We start from the raw sequence: 11,907 nt of genomic DNA, 5'->3' as shown, positions 1-11,907 counted from the left end.
ATGTTCGCTCTTCATCTCCTGACTTTACTCGGTAAGTCTCAAATCTGCGTGTGCAACTGCAAGTAAATCATTTAAGAGGCATTCAGATGCAGAGTATTAATTTAGCTGTTTTACGAGTTGTGCTATACTTCACAACAGCTGTCCATATTCCTCGTCTCTCTTTTTGGAGAACGTGGAATACAATTGCTTGCTTCGTAAAATAAAGTGTCTTTTCATTCATTATGGAATGAATGGACATGAACTGATTTGCTCCCGGAATGTACTAAAACGTTGCATTATGCATTTGTTTTCTTTGTAATTTCGTCAACTTTCTCCCTTGCAGTTATAACTTTGGCCAAGGCTCAACAGCAGCAGTTGCTCCTGCCCGGTTCTTGTAGCTTCGAGTTCAGCACTTGTGGATACACATCGGATCCTAAATATGCAACATGGACAGTCAACGAAGAAGGTGTAGTAAAACATTTAGCTTATTTTTATGACTTTACATACAAATGTGAAGTTGCTGAGCTTTTGGCTGTTGTCTGTTTTCCTCCACTGTAGCCTATCATTCATTCGTTCATTCATGTATTCATTCATTCTCTGTTCCAGTTTTGCCTATCTGACACACATTTATAGCTGATATCAAGTGAAGACACAGTATACTGTAGTTGCCGAGGCTAACAGATGAAAAGCGCTGATAATGCCCTCCCCAATGACATTAGTAAGTTCCTATCTAAAGATCATTATGCAACAGGAATGCAATCAGACTTTACGCTGTGTTTGATTACATTCAGTGTATACCATTGTGTTGTGTACCGTTTTCCCCGCCAATCGACTGTCGGCAGCAACCATATCCATTTTGCATGGTATCTGTCTGTTTACTTGCCTGTCACTGTTCAGTTGGAAGTTCTCCTTTCGGTATTTCCACAGTTTTTAATCAGCTTTGGCCTGCTTAGGGATGCCTTGAGAGTCCATGCATCTGTTAGATTTGACTCCATGGACTTCAATAAGACAAGGACCTGTTTTTAATATAATCACACCATGAGCAGTTAGGTTTGGTATGGTGTATTGAGTCATACGTCTGACAAGTAGAGTTTTTTCTACTCGAGCATCCCTTGTTACTGCAAGCGAATTCTTCCTTATTGCTGGAGAGGTCCAACATGTGGCAGCCAAGTCCTTTTCAAGATGCATCCAAATACAGCAAACCATCTCATAATCTGCCTTTGATGTTTATGTTACACAGCTAAAAATAAGATGTGGTTATTAGGGAGTTTCTGAGCAGTTGCCATGAGCCAAATGTTATCGTCTTTTATTGTAGTAGCCAAGGTGTGAGTGAGGAAATTTGTAATTTTGTTAAAAAATAAATACGAAAACAATTTAAAGACTTGGAGGTTTTGAACAAAACATAGCAGAAGAGACATACTAATATGGGACAGCTTTGTGTCATATGTATTACTGCCAAGCTACTTGCCCTGACACAACCCTCTCCATGTCAGTGGTCACAGCATGCTTCCCCGATGGGTCGATAAATAGAACCATAAAAACCACGACTGGGTCATGTCTATGTTTACTGTTTAGTTGCCTGGGCAACACAGGAAAACTGTGTGCTGGAAACTCGGATGAAGATCCAAAAGGCTACTCTTCTTTCGTAGGTTGCAGTAAACTGACGGCATACAGGGAGTGAGCATGTGCACATGTAAGGACAAACTGTCTGATTAAGAGTGTTCTTGATGATGAGTCAGCATTTCAGTGGGCATCCAAGTTAGGTTTGAGTGTCTCTTCAAAGACAGAGAGGGTGCATGGGTTAATAACAACTCCCCTACTAGCACAGTTTCTCATCAGGACTTTTCCAACATCTGCAAAAAAAATGATTTGTAAGCATTTCCTGGAGGAAAACCAGACTTTCTACAGACCTCTGTTCTGTCTCCTTTGCTGGGTCCTCAGAGGCATACAGCCATATGAGTAAGTAGTCTACTGTGACAAGAAACTGCTACAGTAGCGGCGGTCGTAAAGCCTTAGCATTTGTAAGGGGTCAGAGATCAAACAGTGCCTGTAGCCTGGTGCCTCAAGGAAAGGTTACTGTGCATTTGTCAGTTTCACTGATGTGCATCACTGTGAATGGTAGTGAGTCTGTGAAACCATGTGCTGATGGCATCACCACCGGCATATGGTTTGGACTCGCTGTACCTGCTGAGACATGAAGTGTACTGTTCATGTTTTCCATATTGTTAGGGCCCTGTTAGTTTGGTTTATTGGGGGCATCAGTAATAATCCGTGCATTAATGACTATTCCAGGACCCTCACTGAGAAGAGGGGGAGGGGGGGCGGGATTTGAAATGCAGGTCAGAGATAGGAAAGAATAGCAGAGCAAGAAAGAGTCGTCCCTGGCATCTGGAATGAATAATGTTCACCTTTAGGACATCTGCTCGTATCATAGAAGGCTATAAAAGTTAGCAGTATTAAAATAACATACAGATTCCTGTGTTTATATCAAAGGCTGAGACAGATTTCGGAAAGTGTCTTTTTCCCTAACAAAGATTTTGTCTCCAAACTGATAACACTGATTTATTTGTTTTTAGCTGAAGCTGATTAATTTGGACTTGCATAAGGCTGGAATCTGTTATAGCTGCTGCACACTGTCTCTCGGCAGGGAAGGAACTTTCCATGCAGTACTAATCCAAGCTCCGTTCCAAGATGCAGGTTTAATCTGCAGGCTAGACACAGCAGTTGATTCATTCTCTCCACTGAGTGCGTTAACCACAGTGTGAGGAAAATCAGACCAAACCCACACATGTTGCTTGACACACAGACATGTATCTTATCCTGTCATCAAATGATTGTCTGTCTGTTTGGCATTGAACAACTTCAGAAATAAAGCGCCATTTATTTTAACGAGTCTGGGCCCTGAAGCCAAGACAGCACTGACAATGATCTCAGCAACTGCTCCGTAACAAATCTACAAGACAAACATTTGCCTCTGTTATGTAAGAAGCGAAAGAGCAAAAGTTTCCGGTCGTACTACACCTCCACCTGCGGGAGAACATCACGCCTCTACCTTTATCACAATGCAGGGCGCTTCATCGCTGCCGACGCGGCCCTCATGGGCTCGAAAGACAAGGCGGTCCTGCAGAGTCCCGAGCTGGAGCTGCTGGACTGGAGCTGTCTGAGGATGGTGTACCAGATCACAGGGAATGGCTCCCTGCAGCTCCATCTGCGCCCTGACGGGGAGAACTTCGACTACACGCTCTGGACCTCGGAGAAGACCTCTGATAGCTGGCTTATCGCCAGTGTCGACCTGCGCAACATGACCAAGCCGTACCAGGTATCCACTGACAGTACAACAGTCCCTGCAGGTGTACTGAGCCAAAAACCATGAGGATCCCACGCAGTGTGCAGGGAGCCGCAGCTACAGTGTGGCTACTGTGGGATGTGAAAAGTATCTGTTGCATCTCAGTGGTATTACTTGTTTGCATGTGTTTCCCTTAATAGGTAATGAAATAGGAAAGAAAAAACATTGCATGTGAAAACTGAAAGATTTAATGTGAAAGTGATGTACTGTGAATAGTGTTGGAAATACAATGCTGATGAATTATGAAGGAAAATAAAACGTGTGATCCATAAATAGCATGGAGGCTGCAGTGTTGGACACTTTGTTTATGACTAGGATTTTAAAAACGTAATTCAGACATAAATTGTTTCCTCATCTATGGAAATTAGCCTCATAAACTAAAGGTTAGCCACTCCACTGTTTTTTCGGTACATGCTTAATGTGTTTGGCCATTGGCTGTTGAGGGACAAGGAAAGTTTATGGTGTTAAAGCACAATAGAACGAGACCTAATGACAAGTGATTTAAAACTGCTTCAGAAGTATGCAGCTATTGTAAGGTCTGTGATAAAATCTTTAATCTGTGTTGGCTGCCATGGCTTGCATACTCTTCTTGGTTTCCTTCTTACTGAACTTGCTTTCACTCTTTATTGCCCTCCCTCTCCCTAATTCTCTCTCTCTCTCTGTTTGTCTTTGACACTTTTTTAAGCTGTTAATGGAAGGGAGGCCTAGCAAAGGAGCAGGCAACAGTGTCGCCATCTTTGAAATCCACATAGTACCTGGATACTGCATAGGTAGGTGCAGTGTTTCATATCTCCTTATTTTGGACTTTCGTTTTTTCAAGTGCACATTACTCACATTGCACAGTATTGTTGTGAACTCAGCACTTTAGTGTATTTGTGATGAGAGAGTACATGTTTATCGCTCTGTGCAGACTAATTCCTCCCTTTTCAGAGTGTGACTTTGAGGAGCACCACTTGTGTGGCTACAGTAACCAGTGGAATCCCAACGTGAACTGGTACGTGGGAGGGAACCTTGCTCGGGATCCCCGGTCGGACCTGCCAGATGACCACACCATGAACAATGAAAGGGGTATTGTGTGCTGGGTTACAGTTGTGGGCTGCTCTATATTTTGAATCTGTTGGGATGCAAGTAACTTCCTCCACAACATGTTTGAATTCCTCTCGTTTTCCTATCCCTACTTTCCATGGGGACCTTTGTTGTGATAATTCATTGCAGCATAATATTATTTGTTTCTGGTGTTTTTGGTAGGACACTACATGTACGTGGACTCGGTTTACGCCAAGAAGTTCCAGGAAGTAGCCAAGTTGCTGTCGCCGATGACCACCACTCCCATGTCGGGTTGCTTGTCCTTCTACTACAAGAGGAACCAGGCTCAGGGCAACTACTTCTCCCTTCTCACCAAGGACGAGCTGGGCCACTACGAGGAACTATGGAGGCCCGACGCCTATGCCACCCCCAACTGGAAGCTGGAGCAGGTCGACATTAAGGCTCCGCATCCCTTAGAGGTCAGTCAAAAGTCATTACACGATGTCATGTCAGATCAAGAAAGAAAGGGGGAGGGCAAATTAAGGCCTTCGAGATTCGTGCCACACAACACTATTACATTGCCAGAGAGCACACGCAAACAATACGCCTAACTGATTCAGCGCTTTCAGACGTCCTCCCACTCAAAAGCAAGTTGAGTGTGATAATGTGATAACGTCTCTTCATCTCTCTCTGTTTAGATAACAGGGGGAGAGATTCCTGGGAAGGAGCCACTTGAATCTTCTGTTGTTTTTTTCTTCTCGTCTTTTGTCTACTGGGCCAAATGTTTCCAGAGCATTCCCACCCCAAGCCTTTTATCTCCTTTTCATAATTAAACCCTGCCCATGTGGCCAGGAGAATCTGGGGCAGAGGGAGAGCTTGGTCATTAGTCACTCAACTAGACTCAGTCATGGAAACACACACACACACACACACACACACACACAGGGGCAAATGAAAGAAAAATGTTTGAGAGCTGCAAAGCCATCTGTGTCATCCACAGAGTCCAACTCCGTTCTCATAGTCTTGTACAAACATGTTCGGGTCCATTCAAATCATCCAAATCAAGGGCTAGAACCAGAATCTACAGTACAGACACTGTGTAAGGTTAGTCTGATTGTATATTATGAGGAGTGAGAGTGAAAAGTGGATGTGCTTTTGCTGTAGCTAAACCTTTTTGTAGGATGGCCCAACTTGCAAAGAAAGATATGCAAGAGCTTTCAATTTAGAGGCTACTCAGTATAGTTGTTGTTTATGTGGAGTTATAGGGCCACAATTGTTTTTGTGCTGAGCCTCTTACTGTGGATTGATTGGTGGACTAGTTGTATAAACATACACAGATGGGGCTTGGCTAGTGGCTGCTGCCTCTGAGCTGTTGCAGCTGGCCTAAGTGAAGGTGTAAATAAGTGTGTGTGTGTGTGTGTGTGTGTGTGTGTGTGTGTGTGTGTGTGAGGGGGCAGAGGTCTGCTTTGACACATAATTCTTTATCACTGTGGCCCTCCCCATGTTTCCACAACTTTAATCAGCATGCTTAAAGCATGGTAAAACTTGCACAACTCAAGGCAGGTGGCTTTTTGGTCTGAACCAAACATTTTGGTAACACCTCCAATCACAGTTTTAAACTGTCACATTAAGTAACATTGATATACAGTGTGCATAATACTATTTTTTTTTTTTAAACTTTTTTTTTTAAATCTCTAGTTATTATAGTTGTAACAGTATGTTGCAATATGATGCTTTCACCTTGGTTTGTTTTCATTTTTTGTGATGTAGCGTAAATTGTCACAAGAGGGACACATGAAAAGAATGCATGGTTGAATGCTATGCCACGTAGCAACATATTCTTAAAGGCTTGGGAACCCCTGTATTACTCTCCAGTCTGTTTTAAGTACAGTATATTTTCAGTTTCTTTGTTTAATGACAGTGCAGTCTGTAATGACTAGTATTTGCCTTTCTGTGGCCAGGTGGTGTTTGAGGTAGCTTTCAACAGTCCACGCGGAGGGTATGTTGCCATCGATGACATTTCCTTCTCTCCAGAGTTCTGCCACTTAGAAACAGGTCAGAACCCTCTTGATGCATATGCAGCCAGTGCTTTTATTATTGCTTTCATTTAGAAATATGTTTAATTCATATGGAGGTGCTTGTGGTCTATGATAATACCAACTTAACTGTCACAGTTTTATTTAGCCAGGACCAATATCAGAAAGCCCTCAAGACAGACATTCCACAAGAAATAAACAAAATAAGCCACAGACAGATGTGAAGCTTGAACGCTTTTCAGAGATTCTGACTTTTATCATGGCACAGACGTTTATTAAAGTCCACTTTCATAACTTTATTCATGACTTATGTCAGGCTGCATTCCTGGCCCAAAAACTAACGTTGAAAATCTACTTCGCTTTGTTGCCTTTCAGAGCCTAACTTTGATCCTTCCGTCGCCGACTGTGACTTTGAGGAGGGCTTCTGTGAGTACCACCAGGAACGTATTGGAGGTTCGGTGTGGAACAGGGTCTCAGTGAAGCCCAACGTCTACAGGGTTGGAGATCACACCACTGGAACTGGTGAGAAATGAGAGTGTTGCGACTACACCTCTCTGTGGTCACCAAGGCATACTCCTCCTGAGGGTAGTTTACTGTTACCTTCAGGGCTTCTCAATAGCACCAGTGTTTTGTGCAAATTGTCACAATCACTCCAGGTTAAAAATAGACTGAGAGCTGCTATTGTTGCTCTGGATAAAAATAGCTGGCTGCAATTGGTGTGCAGTTTATGTAGTCTGACAATCCTCTGCTTCTCATGCCTATCTTGACTCAGCTTACATAATGTTTGTTATATATGGAAGATCATAGTGGGAAATGTAATTGCGAATATTTTTTTTAATGTGCTGATAAATGAATTTTCTTCAGACTTTGTTAGTCTCAGGATGGGACCAGGGCCAGACTGTAGAGTTTACTTAAATCACTTTGATGAATCTGTGCTATGCATATTTTATGTACATCTATATTTAATAACAGTTAAGATGAGCGATGGGAATGTTTAAGACCTAAAATCAGGCCTTTTAAATGGCTCTCAAATGTATGTCTCTATTTCATTGATCTTAATGGCAATGACAGACTTCGAAGTAACAGTATAGTTGACTCTAAGTAGGCCTGTCTAATCTCTTTAAGCATGATTACTGCTCTAGGAGCAAAAAGAACGTTGAAAACGTAAAAATATTAAAAAGGCATCTACTACATATAACCAACATGTGGATCACTGAAATTTATTTTTAGAGCTGTCATTGAATCCAGAAGAGCCAATAAAAAAAGCAGTGCGAGTAAGTACTTTAATCGCTCCATAACTCCTTATGCAGGTTCCTTCCTCCTGGCCAATACACGCTTCACCTCCCGACCGGGCTATGTGGGTCGTCTTCACGGGCCCGTCCTGCCTGGGAACTTTAAGTATTGCCTCAGGTTCCACTATGCCTTACATGGCTTTATGAAAATCGACAATGCTCTGGCTCTCTATATCTACGACGACAACAACGTGGCCCAGGAGAAGATCTGGACTGTGTCGGCGACCTCCAGGGATGTCTGGACTGAGGTGGACATCACCTACCAGAAGCCCATGCCCACCAAGGTAAAGATGGATTTAATGCTCTCCATCTGAGCCCTGCACCCCCAATTGGAGACATACTTATACTTTGATCCTTCACAGTGTTTTACTATAAAGAACATACCTTGTTTAGCTCACTTTGATAAAGGCCACATGACAGAATACACTGAGTTTAAATTAACTTACTGTATAACGTGTATGTAGGTGTGTCTTTGTGCACCATCCACAAGTAGAGTGATAAGCATCCATACTTGAATGAATCTGTGACATGCTTTCACAACTGCCGTATCCTTTTCCTCATGTGTCACTGTATAACAAGCATGCTAGCATTACTTTAGTTGTCTGTCAGAATTCATGTCTCCTGGCAGGTTTACACTATGTGCTAAATAGTGCTCCGACAAGACTTGACTTGTTTGTCCCTGTCGCCTCTCAGATGGTGTTTGTTACCATCTGTCGGAACTTCTGGGACTGTGGCTTGGTGTCTCTCGATGACATCACGGTGACAATTGGAGACTGTCGTGTCACAGCTGGTGAGCTATATCAGTACCCGTTAAAATAGCCTCAGCGCTGCTGTTATATACTGAGGGTCAGCTTTAACGTACGGTAGTTGACCATGACTAACACCTAGGATGACAAACCTTATTGCATTACTAAGTCTTTTCAAAATAGCAAGGGGTATGCATACTTCAGTGTTTCTCCAGAATGTGTGGCTCCACATCTGGAAATGGCTTAAATTTAGAAGAAAGCTAAAATCGCACAAGGTTTAAAACGGGTGGTGAGGCAGCAAGTAACAGTTAATAAAAATAGATGCTTCAATGGCAGCTGCATTTAAAAATGGCTAGAGTGGTTAGAGTCAGATGTTTCAAATTAGGCACTTTATTAATGTTCAGTCAGTGGCCTAGTAGCTGAGGCTCCTACTTTAAGTAACATAGTTGAGAAAGCTACTTAACTTAATTTCAAGAGGTAGCATTTTGGATAGAACTATACAGTATGAAAAGAAAGGAAGTGACATGGAAGTTGAAGTGAAAAAGGGCTGGGTTGGGAATGCCTTCAGGTTTGGTTTGACTGCAAGACGACTATTTAAAGAATCAACCACTATGGATAACATCCATTTCCCCCTGACTTGGATTGCCCAGGCTGTGGTGAGGAGTCGGAGCTTTTTTAAACACCCAGCCTTCAGCACACCACATGTCCCTGGGATGAAGTACTGTTGCTGTTGCTGCCAATCCAAAATAGCTCTTTTCCCCCTATCGTAAAATGCATTGTAGTGGAGATGTTGTGGATGCTACTTCAACCGGCAACCCTGAGAGCATATTCCCATGTCTGTCAGTGCTTCTCTACTTTCATTCTACCCATAAAAAATAAAAGCAGCCAAGACAACCCTGTAAATCACTGATGAGACAGTATGATGATTTTTCTTTCAGAAAATGAGTTTACAGCTGGAGGTCCTTACACTGCTCAAGACAAAATACAAAATCTTGCCGCGTGTCTTTGATGTGTTCCGTCATTTTGCCATGGAAGGGAAAAAACCTTCTGAAATACCATGGGGGTGTAGTTTGAGTTAAAATTGGGCTTGGTTTGGTTTGGTTTCTCAGGGCCTCTGCGGCCACCCCCAGGCCAATGCAACTTTGAGCAGGGCGACTGCGGGTACACCCAGGAGAAGAGGCAGCACAGGGGAGGCTGGCTGCGTAGCAGGGGCCAGACACCCACTTCCTATACCGGGCCCAAGGGGGACCACACCTTAGGGGTAGGTGAGTCAACGGCCTTCTCATCCCATGTCGTTCAGTCTATTTTCTTTTCCAGTTCAACAGAGGTTCATCCCTCTGCTGCTCCTTGAGGGGGCTAATGTTTTCTCTTTGCTTTTTTGGTAAAAATAAACAAATGCTGTAATGCTATTATGCAGCCATATATTTTGCATTGTATGAGAAGAGTGTCCTTTGGGGAACTGAACTAAAATAGTTGATGATTTACCTTTTGATTGTTTCAGAATGTTTCTTTCAAGTAAAAACGTTCATAACCCTCAAGGACATCATCAGCACCACAACAGCAGTTCCCACTCTCTTACAAAAATAAATAACTTAATAGCAGCTTCCTAACTAACAACCTCTGTCTGTACCTGTTTTCAAGGGCACTACATGTACATTGAGGCCTCCCACATGTTGCCTGGACATTCCGCCAGGCTGCTGACCACTGAGCTGAGGGGTACCAACAGCCCCCAGTGTCTGCTGTTCTACTATCACATGTACGGCTCTGGCACCGGCGTGCTCAGTGTGTTCCTGCGGCGCCATGACAACCGTCACCGTGACATCCGCCACCGCGACTCCCTGCTCTGGAGACGACAGGGAGAGCAGGGCATCTCCTGGATGCGGGCCATGATCGACTACGAGTGCTACACCAAACACCAGGTAAACCGATACGTCTCTCATCTCAGACACTCTCCCCTTTGTACCGTGAGAGAGCTAAGGGCTGGGATGTATAACAGCTAAGATTACAAAGCAGGTTCTTTGGCCTGCTTGTGAGGTGCAGCTTTTAAACCGTGATGAAAACCAGAGGTTGACCAGGACTTTGGGGTTTGTAATGATACAGGAGGGGAGTTGGCATATGGTTAAATACGTAATGTTGCGCTAATCTCTGCAACAGATGTGAGCATTTAAACAGAAGGAAACTAAATCATCCGGTGTGCTTTTTTTTTGGTGCAGATTATCTTTGAAGCTGTCCGTGGCTCTTCAATAAGGAGTGACATCGCCATTGATGACATCGTGTTTAAAAGGGGACCATGCAAAGGTACTAAAGAAAATAAACAAACAAATGAGAAACAACATCAAAACATTTCCCACTTCCCCCTTTTTTACCTTGGAGCCAGACCTGGCGTTTGCACGGTTATGTCTCAAAGGCTTGTCTGTTCACAGGGGAGTGACTAGCTCCACTAACTTCAGTCATGTGTAGCGAGGCAGCATCCTCCCCTGGGGTCCTAGGATAGCTGCACTGCGGTAGCGTTTGGTGGGGGGAACCAAATGAATTCCAGCCCTGCTGTTCCCAGCGGAGGGCTGCTACTGTAGTGGTAGTCAGGTCTGCTGCGGGTAGAGGGAGTGGGAGAGAGAGGAGTGGTGGTGGTGGTGGGGGGGGGTCTGGGGGTACCTACTGCTGAGTCAGCCTCTGGCTTTGCGCCCACCTCCCCCTCTACCTCTCTCTAGTCTTTTTTGCCAAAGAGCCATGCTGCTGAATGTAGAACAGAACTTTATCATTGTGCCCGGTATTACTGTTCAAATAACATGAACGCTCACAGATGACTTTGCCATCATGTTGAATACTGTACAGATACATGCACACTGCATCTATCACTTCTACTTTTCATTTAGTCTGGATATTCACGCTTGTGCTCTGTGTTTCTGTTTCTCAGCAGATCCTGGTGACAGTATTCCATACTCTGGATTCTCAGAAAACTTCAATGAGATTGAGTACTGAGCTTGATGCACTGGAGGATGGATGCGTGTTGATGTGCTTGTGTGTGGTGACTGGATTTGTGTCACAGACAGGAAGGACAAGTCAGCTTAAGCCACTTTTAAATAGAGTAGAGCAATGCCAATATGAACAATCTAGTCCTGCATGACTAGGCAGAAAGGTATATTCCCTCCCCAGCAAGTACTTGTGGTATAGAAAGTGATAATAGCTGAGAAGCAGATAGTAGGATATTCACAAGGAGGGTCAAACTGCTGGTTTAGTGTGATGTTCTACAAGCAAATAGTTATGTGCTGGTCTTGATCCCGATCATGGCAGTTTGTAGTGCATTGCTTCAAAGTGACTAAAACATTGTTTTGATGTTTTCTATCCAAATTCCAAATAACTTACCCAAAATGGAAAAAGCAACAATGAACAATTGTATTTATTTACATATATTTGTCATCAGAGATGAAGATGCATCTCAGAAACAGAAGTGGGGATGATGTCACTGTAGGTGTTTATTCACA

At 43.5% G+C, this 11,907-nt stretch overlaps 1 protein-coding gene across 1 annotated transcript; it reads left to right on the top strand.

Annotated features, from left to right (window-relative positions):
- Positions 1-11,404, top strand: mamdc2a (MAM domain containing 2a; the record flags this gene model as incomplete). The annotated part of the gene is made up of 14 exons (XM_080851982.1): positions 1-31; positions 323-445; positions 3,048-3,298; positions 4,011-4,095; positions 4,256-4,393; positions 4,574-4,830; positions 6,313-6,406; positions 6,763-6,909; positions 7,698-7,963; positions 8,373-8,469; positions 9,535-9,690; positions 10,067-10,344; positions 10,639-10,723; positions 11,340-11,404. The coding sequence occupies 14 exons, from the start codon at positions 1-3 to the stop codon at positions 11,402-11,404; spliced, it is 2,073 nt and encodes a 690-aa protein (XP_080708108.1).
- Between the last annotated feature and the right edge of the window lie 503 nt (positions 11,405-11,907).

This window comes from Sprattus sprattus (assembly GCF_963457725.1).
Source record: "Sprattus sprattus genome assembly, chromosome: 15".
Lineage (NCBI taxonomy): Eukaryota > Metazoa > Chordata > Actinopteri > Clupeiformes > Clupeidae > Sprattus > Sprattus sprattus.
Note: the sequence above shows the minus strand (reverse complement) of the source record. Positions and strands in the feature narration are given on the sequence as shown.